Source organism: Siphateles boraxobius, unplaced genomic scaffold, assembly GCF_051911475.1.
Source record: "Siphateles boraxobius isolate OS27281-9 unplaced genomic scaffold, OSU_SipBor_1 9, whole genome shotgun sequence".
Taxonomy (NCBI): domain Eukaryota; kingdom Metazoa; phylum Chordata; class Actinopteri; order Cypriniformes; family Leuciscidae; genus Siphateles; species Siphateles boraxobius.
Genome location: NW_027509219.1, coordinates 28,102,994 through 28,122,534, shown reverse-complemented (window position 1 = coordinate 28,122,534; position 19,541 = coordinate 28,102,994). Strand labels below are relative to the sequence as shown.

The window sequence follows — 19,541 nt, the reverse complement described above, 5'->3', positions numbered from 1 at the left end:
CGGTATCCAGAATCGCCCTCTAAACCCTCATTCACTATTCCCTATGTTAGTCCACTAATACTGTTCACTTGAAGGAGTGAATGAAAAGGAGTGGGCGAATTCGGACAGCCGCTGAATGTACATCGGTTGTACATTCGTTATTGCAGTGCAATGTGGGATTAAATAAGTGCACTCAATAACGTCCACTATGGTTTCAGACACCAAATTGCTGTCTCACATTGCAAGTATAGTATTGTACTGAATATAACTGAATGTCTGTATATTCAGCACTTGCATAATGTAAAACTGCAAAAGCCAAAAAGGTTTTAAAAAATCCGCTAAATGAAAAGCATGTTACAGTTGTGAAACTGCAAAAATAAAAATCGGTGAAAGATTCATTCTGCCTCAGCATCACATCTTCAATGTTGTGTCCAGCCTGAGACCTTTGTCCTCATCACAGGCAATGTCGTCTCTTGCCAGGCAAAGAGAAAAACCCTCTAGTGTGCGGGATTCAGCCTTGATAACACTGTCCTCATCCTCATCCTCCTCATCATCTCTACTCTTCCTCCTCTCCTTTTCAAATTGTTTCCTTCTATTGTTCTACAGTACATTCAGTGCACCTGTGGACTGGCTTATTTTGAACAGATGGTTTGATCACATCATTAGAAATAAGTGTGAACAATTTTGAGTTGTTGTGTGTAAACGATGACAGCTGTGTTTTAGTTGTGTTGAACTTTTGCCTGCCTGTGTTTAGTGTTTTGCAACACAAGTGCATCACAGTGTGATGTGTGTTTAGTGAGTGAGAATGCGTTTAGAGTTTTGCAAATAGAGTGCATGAGATTTTCAAATGGTGAACTGCCTGAACTTGTTTAAGGTTTTACAGAAAGAGTGATTCATTCGACAAATTGGTTTAGGGCTTTAGGGTTTCAGCAATTCAGAAAAACTATTATATGACATATGTCCATCCCAGGTGTTCAAAATTAGACTCAATTTCTTAGGATTTCCTGCCCTCTATTGGACAACTGTGTATACAACGAGTCACGACCTGAGGGGAAAAAAGACCTTCTGCTTCTTCCACGTAAGATTCAGACCTTCTGGCTCTGAGTCAGAACAAAATAAACACCGCCTCTAAATCGAAATGAAGTCATAGCAGGAAAACAGGAAGTGGAACAGGATGCAACTAAATTAAGGTGGATAGTCAGCATTTAGCGCCGTAACAAAGTAAGTAAAGATTTCATTATAGCTATCGTCTAACTTTAAACTTATATTTCGTCTAAACCTACAAATTAATGAAAAAAGCTGGTTGTGATAGGAATACCATGTACTGTCTAGTAAAGCATCTTGTTTGTAGCCTAGTAAAGCTGCAGTGTAGAACGTAATACCTTCTTCAATATTATAGACATGGCACTCAGAAACCCGTGTATCGTGGTGGTTGGTGCTGGTGTGGCAGGACTCTCTGCAGCCACGAAGCTGAAAGAATACGGATTTAATGACGTCACTGTGCTGGAAGCCTCCGAGAGGGTCGGAGGAAGAGTTGCTTCTGCGAGTCTTGGTGAATAGCCTACATTTGACTCGTATAGCATACATTATCATTTGAATACCAACACGAATTAAACACTTGACAAATGATTAGAGTATTATAGTAAAAAGTTAATGTATAGAAAATGTATAGGCTAATAAGTTATGCAATAATATAATAACAATGAAATAAATTATTTATTATGTATTATTAAAAATAATAAACATAACTGTTAATTATGTTTATTATTTTATCATTGTTTTAACTAAAATAAATAAATAAATAAAAGTCGGGTTTTGTGCTAAAAGTAGAGGAAACTTTCAGGAAACTGAAATCTGTGGACCCATGACTTAGTTTCACTTCTATTAAAAAGTCATTTTTTTTTCTTTTCTTTTTGCTGTCAAAAGAATCTAGGCCTATCATGTGATTTTAAATCCAATTTAAATCAGATATTTTACCCTACGTATTTTAAATATCTGGGGCATTTTTGTCACTTTACATTTTTTTGCCCTAAAACCTGGTTAAATGCTGAATTCATACCTAACATTATGTCTAATATATGTCACTGTCTTTCTTTTTTTTTCATGTCAAAGGGAATGCATGTGTTGATACTGGAGCTCAGTACATCCATGGGGCGTCAGAAAAAAACCCTGTCTACCGTCTACTAAAAAAGTCTGGCCTTCTAATCCAGGTCCCTGACATGGGCACAGAAGCATTTTACAGTAACAAGGGAAACAAAGTGGATGCAAACTTCGCCAGACGTGCATATGAAGCTGGGGAGGGCATTATTCAACACCGTGGCTCCAACACGGGAAAGAGTTTAGGTGAACACTATGCAGAAAAAACCCAAGGTGTGATTGACAGCTTGGAAGACAAGGATGAGAAAATTAGAATGCAGAGTGTTTTTGCTTTGGTTGGCAAAGACATGCTAATTGACGTTGGAGCTTCAGACCTCCACAGGATCTCTCTTGACTCCTGGCAGTATTATATCAACATGGGTGACAGTCTCAATGTTGCTGGGTATGATGGGTTGAGAAGATGATCTGCATTCATTTACAATTATTGCTAAGTCAATTATTAATTTAGTGTTAATTGTTATATGTCTGTCAGTTTAATGTTTCAGCTTGTAGATATACTACTGGAGGACTTCCCTAAGGATCGTTTGCTGCTGAAAAGAGAAGTTAGTAAGATCAAATGGGATGGAGCCTTCTCTGTTGCCCCCTCTCCGACTGCTCACGCTGAAGCTGCTTCTGATGAAAAAGTCCGCCAGTACCCAGTTTGCATTGTCTGTGAGAATGGAGAAGAGATTCTAGCCGATCATGTAATAGTGACCATTTCACTTGGTATGTGTTGATAAGGATGGAGTATTTTGAAGATGATCATGCTATCTGAAGTGAGAGTGGCACATTTATATATATATGTGTGTGTGTGTGTGTGTGTGTGTGTGTGTGTGTGTGTGTGTGTGTGTGAGTGTGTGTGTGTGTGTGTGTGTGTGTGTGTGTGTGTGTGTGTGTGTGTGTGTGTGTGTGTGTGTGTGTGTTTGTGTGTGTGTGTGTGTGTGTGTGTGAAGGTTGTCTAAAAGCTCAAGCTTCCAGCCTCTTCATCCCCAGTCTCCCAACCGAGAAAATGGAGGTCATCGATAAGCTGTGCTTTGGCAATATTGCCAAGATCTTTCTGGTGTATGAAGAGGCATTCTGGGAGAATGAAGTCGGTACTATCAGCCTAATTTATGAGGATGACACGCCTGCCTCAGTATCCACCAATAAAATGCAGTGGCTCAAGAACTTGCAGTACTTTTCTGTCCTGAGACCCAAAGAAAGGTTAATGTTGCATTAAATGACAATTTTTTAAAATGTTAAATTAATTCATGCACGTTTACAAGTATAAATGCTGTATGAGAAATCTGGATATACTATTAGTCCTAAACAGCAGAACTAATATTAATAGTAAAATGTAAAAAAAAATCAGTCAAAACCTGTGCTTCAAAAAACATATTATTATTATTATATGACTGTTTATGGGGCAAAACGCTTTATTAACATTATTCGTGTACCTCAGGAAAAATATATGATATGACTCATTTTACATTGTTACTCGTTAACGTTTATTAATCTTTCATTTTCTCTTTTCTAGGTTTGGTAATATCTTGATTGGTTGGTGTCCAGGAGACATTGCTGACCTGATTGAAACCATGACTGATGAAGAACTCTCAACTGCTGTCACTGATCATCTCAAAATGTTCTTTGGTAAAGAAATCCTCTTTAAAGAAATATCCATATCAGTACTTGAATTACTTTTTAATGATAATGTTAGTTACTGGACTTCAAATTAATTAAGTTTTTGTAGTTTTTAATCAAGTTTTGTCATCATGTAATATTTTCTGTATTCCCAAGGTCATTCAAACATTCCTCAGCCAAAGTCCATTCTTAGCACTAAGTGGCGCAGCAACAAGTTTGTAAAGGGAACTTACACTTTCCTCCCTGTTGGTGTTGATGGGCAAGTTATGGACACGTTGGCACAACCCCTAGTGGGTAGCCAAAGTGAAGTATGTGATATTTTATTTTATTTTATTGCCTACCATTATGTTGAATTAAAATTAATAATGTTTAGTTATTTTAATTATTGAAATATGCGTTGAGAGATATGGGCTATTAAGGAGGATGTTTTCATTTAAGCTAGAAGTATGTTTAAAATAGGCCCTCCTTTGATTTTCTTTGTCATTTAACACTGAAGTATTAAAGTGATTTTCACTTCATATATTTCAGGATCTTCAGGTCTTGTTTGCAGGTGAGGCAACGATGAAGACTCTTTATGGCACAGTGCAAGGAGCTCTTCTCTCAGGACACAGAGAGGCAGACAGACTGGCAGAACATTATAAGAAGACAGTGGCTCCCACTTCCACTACTTCATTGGACCAACAAGTTTAAAGAGTTAAAATATATTATATAAAATTTAGACAAGCGTCTAATAACAGGGAAGTTACCGAAATGATGATGTGATGATAATGATGATGATGGTGTGATCTCAACAAGCCTGCCCCCATGAGGCTGCTCCATATAATATAAAACAATTTTTTATCATATTTCTTTAGTTACAAAACTGTTTTAATAAGGAGAAAATGACTGAGGCTTTTAGATTGTTACTGTTGTATAGCCTACTGTACCTTTTTATAGTATATAGCTACGCATAAATCAACTAAACGCTTTCACAAAAGTCTGTATTTCATACATTGTTAATTAATAAAACATTGCATGCTAAATTGTGGTTTAATTATTAAGTCTGAAAAAAAAAAGGCTTTCGTTAATCTATTTTATGCACAATAAAAAATAAGGTTTTATATCTAAATGTGAACTAAAATCCAAGAAGAACAGACAGCGGAACTATTGTAAGCTACAGTACAACTTTCCAGGCGGAGCGTTTTATTCTGACACACATCCATGCTGTTTGTTGATGGTGACCTTCTTCATTTCGAAGAGTTGTGCTATTTTCTTCTCACACTCACACTTATGAAGGCATTCACTATATAGGCATTTCCAGGATTACAAATATGATCATGGCTTTAAATGGAATTGGCCAGCCGTGCAAGAGTTTATTTATGTAAGTAGTGAACCGATTCCTCCTTGAGTTCGCTCGTTTTTTGATATAACGTTAGTGTGGTAACGTTAGTCATTGCATTATTATTCAAAATACCTGTTCAGGGAAGGATTTTAGTTTCTTAACCATTTCCCTTAACAAATAACATAAAACCTGAATCTATCTGACTTAGCAAACAATGACAATGAAATGTGCCGGGTTCTGAAGCTACAATGTTTGCATTATTTTTCTATTAAGTTATACTGCAGCTATTTGAAGCGTAATAATTGATGTTGAGAAATGTTTAGATGTTTAATGTCTTTTTATTGTTTTGCACAGGTGTCTTCAGGCTGTTGTCACCAACAGGGTTTTGCAAGCCACATCCACATTTCACACTACAGTCTTTCAGTCAAACTCCAACAGAACTTGTGTGGTCCGCTTTGGGAGGCAGAAGTATGAGAGGATGTATCCAGTTCTGTTAGTGAGACCTGATGGGTCCACCATCAACATCAGATATAGAGAGCCCAAAAGAATAATCAAGGTTAGTGGCTCATATATATCCAAGAAAAAATGAAAATCCTGTCATGAAAATCATGTTGCTATGCTGTTATTTTCTCTGAAACACAAAAGTAGAATTTCTTTGAAGAACTGTCATACAATGTTTTTTTCATAATGAAGCCAAGCTTTAAAAAAGAAAAGTACCTCCGGTGTGTCTGTGTGTTTTTGAGTTAGTTATCATTGACAGCTTTTACTCTTTTGCCAGATGCCTGTGGACATCACCACACTCTCAGAGGAGGAGCGGAAAATCAGGATGCGGAGAAGGGAACCGAAGAGGGCAGCTAAACAGAAATTGGATGATTTTGAGGATGATTTCAAAGTTGATGATTACAGCAAATTCTGGAAGAAGAAATGAATGGACTGATGCAGTTGAATGTCACATTGAGTATTTATGATGTATCGCATGTACAAAATTACAAGTTTTGTTTTTAAAAGTAACTCTGCAATTAAAAAATCTTCCAATATTTGTAATCAGTCCGTCTTTTTATTGAATTTAATTAATTAAATATTAGATTATTATCCTAAGTAACTCCAGAATCCATTATATATATATATATATATATATATATATATAGGCTATATCCCATCCATGTATGTACATGTGTGTGTGTCTTCAAATATGAAAACATAAGCTGTTAACTTCGTTTTTTTAAAATTAAATTAGTTTACGGCGTCATGTGGTGATGTGTATCTGTCATATAATGTGTAACTCGTGCATTCTCAGCATTCTCTGAAACAGGCTGATTAATTATTAATGAAATCAACACCTGCTTCAAAGTTCACACTTTTGCCTCAGGCATTCTAGAAAATGCCAGCTTTACCTGAGCTTGTAACGGGCACCCCAGAGCCCGAGGTGCCTGTGAAGTTTGCTTTAGAGGCTGCTGATATTGCTGTGGTTGTAATCTACTTTGTGTTTGTGTTGGCAGTTGGAATATGGGTAAGTGAAAGTTTGCAGCCTCTTTGGCAACATTTGCATCGATGTACAGAATTCGGTATGTCTAATTTTTGATGCTCGAGATTTCTGATTTGTAGTCCTCAATCAGAGCCAACCGTGGGACAGTGGGAGGATACTTCTTGGCTGGACGATCCATGACATGGTGGCCAGTGAGTTTTTGTGTCTTTACCGTGTCTACTCCTAATATTAAAGCTGGAAATTATATTTATCTTGTGCATGCCTACAAGGAAGAATCTTGATTTTCAAAGCCTTTGACTGGAATTACAACCAGGAAAAGGGAAATGCTGACGTCTCTGCAGTCTCTTAAAATAATTTATTACTTGTAAACATATTGAGTGTTACCGTGTAAAGTTTGAAACTAAATTAAATCATATATACAACACTTAAACATACTGTACTTAAGTAATATTTTGATAGTTGACTTTGTTTAGTCAGTGTGAAGACATGCTTCTTTCAGCTTGAGTTATCATAGTTCCTTGAGTTATCATAGTTTCCTTTAGTTTTGAGTGTTATCTCAGTATTGTGTTTCAACAGATTGGTGCCTCTTTGATGTCCAGTAACGTAGGCAGTGGGCTGTTCATTGGATTAGCAGGGACAGGAGCCGCAGGGGGACTTGCAGTCGGGGGATTTGAGTGGAATGTACGGCAGACAAATTATTCCTCATTTTACAAGCTTTCAGTGTTGCTTCAGCAATTACTGATTTCACTTGTTAGATTACAGTCGTTTTATTGCATCACATGCTGAAACAAAACCTCGTATCAGACCTCAAGTGTGATTGTTCTGTAGGCAGCGTGGGTCCTTATTGCCTTGGGCTGGATTTTTGTGCCTGTGTATATTACTGCTGGTGTGGTCACAATGCCAGAGTATCTGAGGAAGAGGTTCGGGGGTCAGCGCATCCGAATCTACATGAGTGTGCTGTCTCTCATCCTCTACATTTTCACCAAGATATCAGTAAGACACCTTGTTTAATACATGAATATATATGTGTACTTATAAATTATTTGTTATATATTTAATGAATAATATATATATTCATAAAAACAATAAAACAAACAAAAACCATTGGAAGGAATGCTAATCTGATACATAATTAGAAAATAAATACTGTTATACTATTGCTATAAATTTATATTATCATAAAACATGTTTTTTGATGATATAACTATGCCAAGGAGCAACAATACAGTATGCTATATGGTCTTCAATAAGAGTAAACAGCAATGTTGCATAGCAATCTACTACATATTTTAAAGTTTATTATAAGCATAACTGTGTTCTTTTCAGACAGACATTTTTTCAGGGGCTTTATTCATCCAGGTGTCACTAGGATGGGACCTGTATGTTTCCACCGTTGTGCTGCTAGCTGTCACTGCGCTCTATACTATAGCTGGTAATAAAACCACAGTAATATTATAGATAACTAATGTCTAAATGTGATTCTAGTTGAAATGCAGCAACTCGTGGCTTGTCTTAATGCAGGTGGGCTGACAGCAGTAATCTACACTGATGCCTTACAGACCGTCATCATGGTTATAGGAGCATTTGTCCTCATGTTTATAGGTATAGATCCCTTCTTCTTAAAAAGGTACAATTATATGAATTATTCCTGGGAAAGTCATTTCAAATGAATTTTCCCCGACAGCATTTGACAAAGTTGGATGGTACGAGGGTTTGCTGGTTCAGTATGAGAACGCTGTACCTGCTATCACGGTTCCCAACACCACTTGTCATCTTCCTCGGTCTGACGCCTTTCATATCTTCAGAGATCCAGTGACAGGAGACCTTCCTTGGCCCGGCCTGATCTTTGGACTCACGGTTCTTGCCACATGGGTGTGGTGCACAGACCAGGTGAAACAGAATTAGAAGACTATCGGTGCATTATGACTTTACAATTTAAAATTAGTTTCAAATAGGTCTCTTTAAGCTTAAAAACTGTTTCACATCAAGCAATTGCATCTATTTATTGTTTGAAGGTGATAGTGCAAAGGTCTCTGTCTGCCAAAAACTTGTCCCATGCCAAAGGTGGTTCGGTACTCGGTGGCTACCTCAAGGTCTTCCCTATGTTCTTTGTTGTTATGCCAGGAATGATCAGCAGATCTCTTTACCCAAGTACGCTCAGTCATTCTTGCATTTCCCCAATAGATTTATGGTCTGGATTCTAAAAAGTTCCGAACATTTATTAAACCAATGACAAGGGGTTCATGTTCTTTTAATTAAGTATCCACAGCATTCATTTGGTTGAATGTGAAATCTCTGTTTTTGTGGTATAATGTGATGATGTTTGTGTATTTTCTAGATGAAGTAGGATGTGTGGATCCTGATGAGTGTCTGAAGATCTGTGGGGCCCGTGTTGGCTGCTCTAACATTGCTTACCCAAAGTTAGTTGTGGAGCTCATGCCAGTGGGTATGACAACCCTTTTCATTTGGTTGAAATTTTCCTTTGTCACCTATAAGATCATTTGTCAAAAATGAAAAGCTAACAAAAATGTTAACAAACTAACAATTATTCTATTTTTTAATAGATTATATAGTATCATAGTCGGTAGCAATGTCGTCTCACAACAAGAAGATCCCCAGTTCGAGTCCCTGTGCGTGTGTGTATGTTTGTGTGCGTGCGTGCGTGCGTGTGTGTGTGTATTTGCTCATGTTTCTGTGATAGGTATGTTTAGGGGTATATCATTAACCTAATATAAAATCAATGGAAGTCTATGCAATGTCCTCATTAATATACTGTAGTGAAACAAACATGTGTGTGTAATTATAATAAAATATTTTTGTGTATTATATAATTGTGTATCTATTATAAATTATAATATTATAATTTAAATATTTATGCCTTTGTTTACATTTTATCTATTTTGAAAAGAAATGTTAATGTTACTTTTGACAGAATTTTTCAATTTTATCTCTTGTTTTCTACCTAGATCTTTTATCTTTAGATATGATTTTGATGAGCAGAGGCAGAGTGGCACTTAAAAGATCAGAAATGGAAAAATTCAGTTCGAAGTACTTTTTATATTCGAAGTCTATATTCTTAATAGACTTTGTAATATTATATATTTCACGGAGTACACATTCTTAAGTCTATAACACACCTGCAAAAAATTAGGCACATCACTTAGCAGATAAGTTGCTATACAACATCTTGTTGCTCTGATATGCCTATTGTTCTTGTTATGATTATCTATTCTTTCTTTCGCTGTCATTGTTTTGTAGGTTTGAAAGGTCTGATGATCGCGGTAATGATGGCTGCACTCATGTCCTCTCTCACCTCTATATTCAACAGTAGCAGCACTCTGTTCACCATGGACATTTGGCAACGAATTCGGCTCCGGGCCTCTGAGAGAGAGCTCATGGTAGTGGGCAGGTAGTTTCTGTTAAATGCTTTGTGGAAAAACCATAGAACATGTTCATTTTGTACACGTTTGTACACAAGTATCTAAAATAAATTAATGTTATCATTATATGCATACAAACTAGTTTAACGAAAGTGAAACTGATCCAGCACCAATTCCTCTGCAGTTTACCACACCATGTGGATAACCATATCGAATAGGTTTTGCTGACCTGTTTTTGGGTCATAAAGGCACAGCACATGTACAACAGATCTCAGATCAATTAGATATACTTCGTATGCAAACTGAAAGTGAAGGTAATGAAGTATAACCTTTTCCAAAATATAAACTGAACAGCCTTAGTCTCCTGACTTATTTGCTGTCTTACTAATTGGTGCTGTTTATTTACATTTACAGGGTGTTCATTTTATTCCTAGTGGCCCTGAGCATTGTGTGGATTCCTATCATTCAAACTGCCAATAGTGGACAGCTGTTTGACTACATCCAGGCCATCACTAGCTTCCTGGCACCTCCCATCACTGCCTTGTTTATTATGGCCATCTTCTGGGGGCGAGTAAATGAACAGGTGAATTAAACACGTTTTAGCTGATTTGTGCTCATGCAATAAAGTGAAAGTTAAATATCTTATAACATTCAATGCATTTCTTTTAAGGTTTATAAAACATCCAAGCCAAGCTGCTTTCTTTTTATCTTGCACAGGGTGCTTTTTGGGGTCTGATGGTGGGACTTGTAGTTGGCACAGTGAGGATGGTATTGGAATTTGTCTATGGCACCCCGTCATGCGGAGAGACAGACTCGCGTCCCGCCCTGCTGAAAGATGTGCACTACCTGTATTTTGCTCTAATCCTTCTTGCACTGACAGCTCTGATCATCACAGCTGTCAGCCTCTGCACTGCGCCTATTCCAGAGCAACACGTAACTATCAACTGCAAACACATTTAAATATTTAATTTTATTACACTGCTCTCTGAAATGATTAATTCTGATTGGTTAGTCGCAACATTATTTCCTGATAATGACCGCAAAGCCGTAGCTGTGGTATCAGGGGCCCCGGTGCAGGTTGTTTCTCTGCCTCCCCTTGAAATCAATTTTTTCTTCCCCTTCGGTTGAAATTGTGCTCTGGGGTCGGGTCCCACTTGGTAAAAATCTCGTTCCGGACGAGGCCCCCCTAAGGCCGGTGGCCCTTAGAAAGGTCACCTTTGACATCAGATTTTTAGTTTTTGTCATTTCATTGTTTTATTTTAGATTGCTATTTAGGTTTCATTCATTTTCAGTTAATAGTGCTTCAACTTAACCAAGGTAACATTTCTCATTTTTGTTTAGTTTAAGTTTTTCAACTAATATTTAATTATTCTTTTATTTTATTTTTATTTTATTTCAGCTTCATTTCAATTACTGGAGATGTTTTGTACAGAAACAGTAACCCTGGTTTTACTGCAACAATACTGCATCAGTATTAATAGCAGGTGTACAGTAATATTGTCGAAGTATTCGTCTTGTTGCTAGAACGATTGTTTTGTACACTTAATAGATTTTAAAGAGGTACTATTTTGAAAGGTTTCTGCTCAAATCAGTATTGATATACATTATCCCTTCCATATCCATTTGTATAAGATGCTTACAAAAAGGAGATAAAGAGCATGTACCCAGGGCATTACCTATCTAAAAGGGCATTTCCATGTATTTATATTGGTTTAAAAGTAAGAAAATTACATAAAACAGACTAATCCTACACCTAACATTTTGTATTCTTATTTTTAATTTAATTAATTTATGAACCATTTTATTCTCTATTAATGTCCACAAAAGGAGGTTCTGCTGCCCGAAACAGACCAAATTATATAGGCTATACCAACGCAATATGTGCACTAACAAAGACTACCTCGATTTTGGAAATTTATTTATAAAGACAAGACTTTTTAATTTCTTTATTAGCATAAAAAGCAAAGAAAGCATGTACACTTTTTTTATTTATATATTTACATACACAAAGCAGTACATAATTTATGTTGATATTTTAGCAGTAACACACACTGAACATGAGCTAATATAACACTCATTTATATTATATTTAATTTATATTAAAACTCATTTCAGCTTGTTCGTTTGACCTGGTGGACGAGACACAGTAAGAAGGAGCGTGTAGAGCTGGAAGACCCCTGGGCTAGAGGCTCTGATTCCAGCACTACAGAGTCAGAGGGGTCGGATGAGGACATGCCTGCATGGTGGAAACGTGCTGGAATGTGGCTGTGTGGCCTCTCCCATGTGGCTAAACAAGAGATAAGTGAGGAGGAACGGCAGGCTCTGGAAAAGAAACTCACAAGTATTGAAGAAGACCACACCTGGAAGACTGTCTGCAATGTCAATGCCCTCATTTTACTCACTGTCAATGTCTTTCTTTGGGGGTACTTTGCTTGAATATACTGTAAAGTTCTGAATAGCATTTTTTTGTTGATGGTAAGAATCTCACCAATTAAAACACATAGATGTCTGCTATAATTTTATATACTGCCAGTGTCTTCACTTTAATGTACAAATTAACTTGTGAATTGCAAATTTTTTGTTATGTTTTGTTTCAAAAAGAGTGTTTGAATCAGATTTTTAATTTGAAAAGTTTATTAAAAGCAGTTTAAAGGCACAATTATAATTGAATATATAAAAAATATATAACATCATAATTTGGGGTTTGTAAGACACTCCATCTTATCGATTTACTTGCACTGACTATTGGATGAGAACACAACTGGAAATGACTTCTCATATTTGATGAAGTTTGTGTTAATTTCCTGTATAAAGCTGCATGAAACAATCTATGTTGTGTACATTGCTATATAAATAAAGCTGACTTGACTTGACCTGAATAATTTATGCTGTGTCATAATGACAAAATATAACAGTTAAGATTCCACTACATCAAGTTCTCAACCAGGGGGTGGGGCATCACCAGGCTGTAAGATGACTTTAAATTATATAAGTATTTATTATCATTATTCAAAAGAAGTCTTAAAAATGCAACAACAAAAAAAGATATATATATATTATTTTAATGTGATCGCTCATGCAGTGTAGAAATGAAAATAAACTTGAGACACCATTTGTGATTCATCATGTTTCACTTAGTAAAGAAGCCTGAAAGCCAGCAGCTTTGTTATTATTACTGCAGAAGTGCCAGAGAAAAGATCTCAACCTACATGGGATTCTTTGAATATTGTTGTGTTGGACAATTGGGGGCCTTTAACTCAAAAAGTTTGAAAGCATAGAGGTTGAAAGTTGCTGTAGATGACTCTTCCAATCCACCTCCGGTTGATCCTGACCAGGTTTTCCAGCGTAAATCATCCGAATTGTCATTGTGGGCGTGAGTCTTTCTGCTCTAGCCTCCTCTCTCTACTTGAATGAACTACAAGTGCGAAGTCATACTACACTGTTGTACACAGAGAGAGAGAAGGATACACTGTACCCGAGGGCATTTTGTGGTTAATAGTTTAATACAGACAACACCCTTTTCCAGTCTCCGATTTTCACGTAGTAATGGAGTCTCATGTAAACGCGAAACGGCTTTTTAATCACGCAACAACCCTGAAGCTTCACACGGGAAATTTAGTCAACCGCAGTCGACTTAAGAAGAAATGTCCGTCTTCGCCTAGTGAGGAGGTAAATGACATGGGTTTTCAGTGCTTAGCCTATAGTGCATCTTGGTCCACCTTGGCAGCACAGGCCTGACATGTTTTGTAGTATTAGGTTGTTCGGTCAATGTGTTTAACCACGGTCATTTTTTTGCGCATCGGTTCCCTCGGACGGTTCAGTTTGGTGAACCGGCTCACAGATTAATTTCCTTTTAAGTGCGTGTTCCTCACACAGCAGCCATTTGCGAACTATTTTTTTTAAGTAAATATGGTTAAATACGTATATTTTTAATATACATAATGGGTATCATTTGGATTTTGTGTACATTTGCTATGAAATTGGATTCTCTCATGATTAACCTAATTTTACTTTTCCTCGACATATTTTTAATACCTGCTCGAAAAAACTGGTTATATGTTTCTTTTTGTATGGCTCCAACATGACACCGACCTACAGTGGAAATCTTTGCGAATCGGTTCGATCAAATTAATTATTATTAAAAGAATCGGCTCACAAGAACGAATCCTGGGTGATCTTTGGTCTGCTTCCATTAATGACGTCACCGACTAGTTTGCCTCGTGCTGTTCATGACATGAAAGTTGATGAAACTATGCAAAATGTGGCTTAAGCCATATGCATCTCACTGTTGTTGCATAAAAATTCAAATGATCATGTCTTCATTCTGGCATCTCTTAATATAATGTTAAAGTGTGTATGTGTGTGTGTGTGTATGTATATATGTATATATATATATGTATATATATAATTCAAAGAACCATTGTGGCCGTGAGTAGTAGTTGTGCACACAAGCAATGCTTCTGCCTAATAATAACACTCATTCATAGACCTATTAGAGAAAGTGTACAGTATGACCTGACCCGACATGCTGGGATGAGTATCTGTGTAAACAATATCAGGCTGATGTGAATTTTCTGAGTCATGTCTTTAATCTCAAATGAATGACAAATGACTGTGGATTTTTATATACTGACCAAACCCTTTCTGACATCCCATCATAAAAATTAGGCTTATTCATCAAGTCCACGAGAGTGGATTAGTAATGTATCTATATGATAATGTGTTTTTATGAAATATGTATGAAATATGTTCATGTCTTGTTGTAAGAGTTGATGAAAATATGACTTCCTTACATAACTTTTGACCAAATATATTGCGTCTCTCTACACTCACTCTCACACACACACACACACACACACACACACACACACACACACACACACACACACACACACACACACACACACACACACACACACACACACACACACACACACACACCTTTTTAATTAGTCTATGTTTTTGCATTTAATTTAATGGTTAGGATTCAGAATTAAACTGAATCAATAAGAATTAATAATAAAAATATTATTATTTAGAATATGAAAAACCATAAAATATTACTATTAGCTAATAATTGATATTATGCCATAATCCTACAGGGCCAAAACTTAGTATGTACACCTATGTTTGGAGAAACACCCAACAGTTAGTATTTCAGATAATGTAAATGTCTTTTCTCAAATATTGATATTCGGGAAGGGAAGTTGCCTGTCCTGTTAGTTGACATTTTTTGCAATGTTGTCTGACTCAATCCACAGCTTCAAGACTGCATCCAAGGCACACTAAGCGAGTGGTTTGCCGCAATGCCGTCATCACTTGACTCGGTAAGACCTTGCATGACACTTATTATGAAAGTGAAAAACGAAACCTTGAGAACTTGTAAACAAGCCATTTTAAACTAAACATATGTCATCTTTGACATATTAAAGAGTTTGGTTGCATGAAGAAGTAGCCATAAGACTCACTGAACATAACCAGTTGAGCACTCTGTGGATTGCGGGAGAGCAAAATGTCTGTCTCATTTCACCAGTAAAGCATATATAGGCACTGGGATGCAAAAACTGGTGATTGTTCATGGCATGGGGCCGGTGTGCCTCTGCTCTGGCTTATTCTGCTCAGTGAGTAGAGAGTAAAGGTCTTAGCACACAAAAGCTGAGGCTTATTATTGATGCATTCCTTTCATGGAGTCCATTAACAAGGTGTCTAATGTTCTCACATGCAAAGTAAAGTGACCGGGGAGCTTCATAGACACAAGAGTGCCAAAAAATTATGCAACTATAATGCATAATCCAGTAAGCGACTAGATACTTTCCATGAAAGCATGGTTGTGCAATTCAGTAACTGCTGTTTTTCTTCCTCAGGAGCTTCCCATTGTTCTGGACTGCACCATTCCAGAAAACACAGAGGCCATCACCCCAGAGGAGAGAGAGGAGCTGAAGGTGTCTGGTGAGGATTACTGGTCATTAGTGCGTTCAGACTGTATCGCTGTTGCCATGCTTGTGCATGATGTTAGTAAATATGTTTATGTTTATCTTCACAGTCAAGCTTTTTCTCACTGAGTCGCACTGCTCATCAATTAGAAGTGCAGTAGACATGGGTAAGTTCGACTTAATATGATGAGCTATACACTATTATTATTCATATGTTTGATGGGTAAAACTGATTATGGACAAGGGTGAGTTTCTTACCCGAAACTAACTAACGTTTGAACGAAAATTTTAAAAGACATATGAAAATTTAGAGTGCCCCTATTATGCTCTTTTGAATATTACCTTTCAAGCAGTGTGTAATATAGCTGTTTGTGAATGAAAGGTCTGCACATTTTTAAAGATCAAAGTGCACCACAAATAAAATTGTCTCCTAAAAGAAAGAATCGATTCTTAAGTGCTGAAACGAGGAGTCAGCAATTTCAGTTTTACTTCCTGTTATGTATCTATGTAATACTGTAACAAATTTGCAGCATGGCAGTAATGCAACATGGCAGTCTTCATTGGCTGCCCGCGAACAACGTCTACCTTGACCCGCCATCAAACATTGTATTGTAGCTGAGACTGGAAGAGTTTGGTCCATGTTGTCAACTGAAGAAGACGCTATTTTTAGCGCTGCAAATCCACTTTGCATGTGGACCCCAAAGGGTGTGGACTTGCGCTGGAATTAATACTGAAAAACCAACAGCATCATTGCTGTTTGTGTTGCGTATCAAGTGCTATGGAAGCTTCCTGAGCTGAAATATGGTACTAGGTGTTTTACTTCCAACATATATTGTAAGTGGTTGACCAATCACAACAGACCGGGACGTCTGACCAATCAAAGCAGAGGAGGCTCTCGGAGAGGAGGGGTTTAAAGAGACTGGATCTTCGAATTAACTGGTTTCAGAATATTTGAGAAATTAGGTGATGTGCAATGTATTTTATGAATACATAATGAATACATTTTATGAATATGCTTGTAAATGTATTGTAGGAGACCTCCAAAAAAATTTAGAAACATTTAAAAAAGCATAATAGGGGCACTTTAAGAGAAAATTTGTAGTCTCCAAACAAGGACTCAAAGGGGGTCACATATAATATTGGTAAATAATTATTTACTTTTATGACCCCTGTTTAAACCTTAGTTGTGATTATACTTTAATTTAATAATTAATATAATTTAAGTTTGACTCATTATGTTTTAACTATTATTTTTTAATTATTTTTTCACCTAATAATTTTTTCACCCCCTTAGAATGTGAAATCAGCAACATCCTCATGATCAGACTAATTTCAGAAGTTTAGCAATAAATGGATCAATAATGCCAGTAATTTTTTTAAAGTGGCATCTCATTCAAATGTGCTTAAGTTTTAGTATTTTTGATCAAGCCAATTATTCAATATATACAATACCGTTTTTTAAAAGAAGTCTCTTATATTCACCAAGGCTGCTGATGATCAAAAATAAAGTAATATTGTGAATATTTTAATCCATTTAATATTTTAAAATGTAAATGAATTTTCAGCATCATTACTCCAGTCTTCAGTGTCACATGATCCTTCAGATATCATTCTAATATGCTGATTTGCTGCTCAAGAAACATTTCTTATTATCCATGTTGAACACAGATGTGCTTCTTAATATTTTTGTGGAAACCATGATGATAATTTTTTTTGAGATTCGTTGATTAATAAGTTCAGAAGAACAGCTTTTTAATTTTTTTTGTAACAATGTCTTTACTGTTACTTTGATTAATGAATCCATGCTGAATAAGAGTATTAAATTATTATTTTTTTAAAATTACTGCATCCAAACTTTTGAACAGAAGTGTGAATATTAATTTGAGATAATTTGACTAATCCCCCTCCGTTCAGCTTGTCTTTCGTTAGGCGTATCTCAGCTGGACTCTGTGATCATTGCTCCACCTCCTCTCCCTGAGGGTGAGGCACAGACGCTGACCCACCTTCAGCCGCTGTGGGAAGAGCTGGAGAGTCTCGTGCAAAGCCAGAAAATTGCTGCCATCGGCACGTCAGACTTGGACAAAACCCTCCTAGAGCAGCTCTATAACTGGGCTCAGGTCTGCTAAGAGTGTATTTTGTGATAAACGATGTACAATGGATTCGAAAAGTGTTTTTTTTGTGTGTGTTTTTTAAAATAAAATATGTACTCTTTCATGCTATGCAGATAAAGCCGAGCAGTAATCAGGTGAATCTGGCCTCGTGCTGTGTGATGCCTCCAGACCTAACTGCATTTGCTAAAGAGTTCGACATTCAGTTGCTAACGCACAATGACCCCAAAGGTGTGTATTTTGTACTGAGCCAATGACTGCGTGCATGAACTGGTTCTGCCATGTAATTATGAATTGGCATGAACAATACTGCAGGAAATCTAATGTTGCCAATCTTTCTTTTTGTGTCTAGAGCTAATCAGTGCTGCAGGCTTCCAGGAAGCAGTCCAAGGGAGCAGTAAGGACCTGCAGGTGGCCGACTGGAGGCTGGAGTGGGTCTTACGGTACTCCATCATCGTCAAGAGCAGAGGCATCATAAAAGCAAAGGGCTACATTGTTCATGCTAAAAAGAGCAGCGACCATTAACATGTCCTGTTTGAACAGGTTTTTTTGGTTTCCTGAAATGTATTCCACTTAATTTAGGGAGCTACTAAATCATTGATGCATATTTTACAAGGGGTTTTCTCAACACTAAAGTGAATATGAATTTTCCAAGGAGCAAAAATTCACTCCACCCACATAACTGATTTTTCCTCATGATTAAGAATATTTAGATGGCTATCTGTTATTGTACATAAAAATCCCTCTTTTAATATTTAATATAAAGCAATGGGACGGCATGGTAAGGAGCTTCAAATACCAAAAGGTTGTTTTTGTTAATCATACAACTAAGTACATGGGCAGAGGCACTTGTTTTCAAAAAGATTTGTAGAAGAGATACACCTTGGAGAATTTTTTCATTTTATTTAAAAATGTTTACCCCAATTTTTTTTAAACGAGTTGGCCACATAGTTTTAGAGGTTTTACTTTAATTTTAAATGTCAAATTTTAAATCTTGCTGCCATTTTAAGTTTGTATAATTTATTTTGACTGATGCTTCCCATGGAACGTTCAATAGATGTTGCCTGTTGTCAATGGATGATTCTCTTTTGCACCCAACTAAAAATGCTTTGCTTATCTGAGGTAATTTTCAAATATGTAACTGTATGGGATGCTGGTAACATGCATGGCATGAATGTCATAAATTCATTGTATATAAAAACACTGGAAAATTCCACACTTGAAGGAAAATAATGATTATAGTTCCAGTATCTAATGGATAGTCAGAATATATATTTTTACTTGTGTTATTTATTCATTGCAATTACGGTACCTGTTGGATCCAATCATATAAGAGAGTTTTTTCTACCGTACATCATGTAATTACTATTTTCAAATGAGTATAATCCCATATTGTCTGTTAAACATATTGAATTTGATTTATAAACTTGGAAATTTAAAATAAACATGGACTGGCATTGGGTTTTCATTTATTTCTGTTTTATTTTGGATACACCCACAGCGAAAGAATAAAAAAGTTGTGACATTTAGATATTTTTTTATAGTGTTTGAGTCTCAATAGTGTCTATCAAGATCACA

General features: G+C 36.5%; 4 protein-coding genes across 7 annotated transcripts; all 4 read left to right on the top strand.

The window, feature by feature from the left end:
* The first annotated feature begins 1,081 nt into the window (after window positions 1-1,081).
* paox1 (polyamine oxidase (exo-N4-amino) 1) lies at window positions 1,082-4,757 on the top strand. 2 transcript variants are annotated; one of them, XM_077222747.1, is made up of 8 exons: window positions 1,082-1,200; window positions 1,379-1,531; window positions 2,092-2,518; window positions 2,609-2,841; window positions 3,069-3,318; window positions 3,632-3,744; window positions 3,892-4,043; window positions 4,264-4,757. In XM_077222747.1, exons 2-8 carry the CDS (start codon window positions 1,381-1,383, stop codon window positions 4,423-4,425), a joined length of 1,488 nt encoding a protein of 495 aa, XP_077078862.1. In that variant the 5' UTR covers window positions 1,082-1,200; window positions 1,379-1,380; the 3' UTR covers window positions 4,426-4,757. The 2 variants fall into 2 exon arrangements, with proteins under 2 accessions (XP_077078862.1, XP_077078864.1); XM_077222749.1 differs by lacking the exon at window positions 1,379-1,531 and having other exon boundaries at window positions 1,090-1,200.
* Window positions 4,758-4,888: 131 nt separating this feature from the next.
* On the top strand, window positions 4,889-6,091 carry mrpl55 (mitochondrial ribosomal protein L55). Its single transcript, XM_077222750.1, has 3 exons — window positions 4,889-5,095; window positions 5,411-5,612; window positions 5,835-6,091. The coding sequence occupies exons 1-3, from the start codon at window positions 5,046-5,048 to the stop codon at window positions 5,982-5,984; spliced, it is 402 nt and encodes a 133-aa protein (XP_077078865.1). The 5' UTR covers window positions 4,889-5,045; the 3' UTR covers window positions 5,985-6,091.
* Window positions 6,092-6,403: 312 nt separating this feature from the next.
* Window positions 6,404-12,795, top strand: slc5a9 (solute carrier family 5 member 9). Of its 3 annotated transcripts, none has more exons than XR_013201045.1 (14): window positions 6,404-6,566; window positions 6,662-6,733; window positions 7,119-7,223; window positions 7,371-7,535; window positions 7,869-7,974; window positions 8,064-8,144; window positions 8,227-8,432; window positions 8,558-8,693; window positions 8,881-8,962; window positions 9,871-9,951; window positions 10,337-10,505; window positions 10,640-10,855; window positions 12,038-12,502; window positions 12,576-12,795. XR_013201045.1 is itself a non-coding variant. In XM_077222746.1 (13 exons), exons 1-13 carry the CDS (start codon window positions 6,438-6,440, stop codon window positions 12,356-12,358), a joined length of 1,965 nt encoding a protein of 654 aa, XP_077078861.1. In that variant the 5' UTR covers window positions 6,405-6,437; the 3' UTR covers window positions 12,359-12,795. The 3 variants fall into 3 exon arrangements, 1 of the variants encoding a protein (XP_077078861.1); XR_013201044.1 differs by having other exon boundaries at window positions 6,405-6,566; window positions 8,881-8,988; window positions 9,801-9,951; XM_077222746.1 differs by having other exon boundaries at window positions 6,405-6,566; window positions 8,881-8,988; window positions 9,801-9,951; window positions 12,038-12,795.
* A 491-nt stretch (window positions 12,796-13,286) lies between these two features.
* gclm (glutamate-cysteine ligase, modifier subunit) lies at window positions 13,287-19,408 on the top strand. Its single transcript, XM_077223304.1, has 7 exons — window positions 13,287-13,591; window positions 15,184-15,249; window positions 15,787-15,871; window positions 15,966-16,022; window positions 17,770-17,972; window positions 18,080-18,194; window positions 18,316-19,408. The coding sequence occupies exons 1-7, from the start codon at window positions 13,469-13,471 to the stop codon at window positions 18,486-18,488; spliced, it is 822 nt and encodes a 273-aa protein (XP_077079419.1). The 5' UTR covers window positions 13,287-13,468; the 3' UTR covers window positions 18,489-19,408.
* The last annotated feature ends 133 nt before the right edge of the window (window positions 19,409-19,541 follow it).

Excerpts from the sequence above, each read along its gene's own strand:
- mrpl55 (XM_077222750.1), top strand. The coding sequence starts at position 5,046 with ATGATCATGGCTTTAAATGGAATTGGCCAGCCGTGCAAGAGTTTATTT. Across the intron at positions 5,096-5,410 it reads CCGTGCAAGAGTTTATTTAT|GTGTCTTCAGGCTGTTGTCA; the intron begins GTAAGTAGTGAA and ends TGTTTTGCACAG. Across the intron at positions 5,613-5,834 it reads AGCCCAAAAGAATAATCAAG|ATGCCTGTGGACATCACCAC; the intron begins GTTAGTGGCTCA and ends CTCTTTTGCCAG.
- paox1 (XM_077222747.1), top strand. The coding sequence starts at position 1,381 with ATGGCACTCAGAAACCCGTGTATCGTGGTGGTTGGTGCTGGTGTGGCA. Across the intron at positions 1,532-2,091 it reads AGTTGCTTCTGCGAGTCTTG|GGAATGCATGTGTTGATACT; the intron begins GTGAATAGCCTA and ends TTCATGTCAAAG. Across the intron at positions 2,842-3,068 it reads AATAGTGACCATTTCACTTG|GTTGTCTAAAAGCTCAAGCT; the intron begins GTATGTGTTGAT and ends GTGTGTGTGAAG.
- slc5a9 (XM_077222746.1), top strand. The coding sequence starts at position 6,438 with ATGCCAGCTTTACCTGAGCTTGTAACGGGCACCCCAGAGCCCGAGGTG. Across the intron at positions 8,694-8,880 it reads CAGCAGATCTCTTTACCCAA|ATGAAGTAGGATGTGTGGAT; the intron begins GTACGCTCAGTC and ends TGTATTTTCTAG. Across the intron at positions 8,989-9,800 it reads TGTGGAGCTCATGCCAGTGG|GTTTGAAAGGTCTGATGATC; the intron begins GTATGACAACCC and ends ATTGTTTTGTAG.
- gclm (XM_077223304.1), top strand. The coding sequence starts at position 13,469 with ATGGAGTCTCATGTAAACGCGAAACGGCTTTTTAATCACGCAACAACC. Across the intron at positions 13,592-15,183 it reads CGTCTTCGCCTAGTGAGGAG|CTTCAAGACTGCATCCAAGG; the intron begins GTAAATGACATG and ends CTCAATCCACAG. Across the intron at positions 16,023-17,769 it reads TAGAAGTGCAGTAGACATGG|CTTGTCTTTCGTTAGGCGTA; the intron begins GTAAGTTCGACT and ends CCCTCCGTTCAG.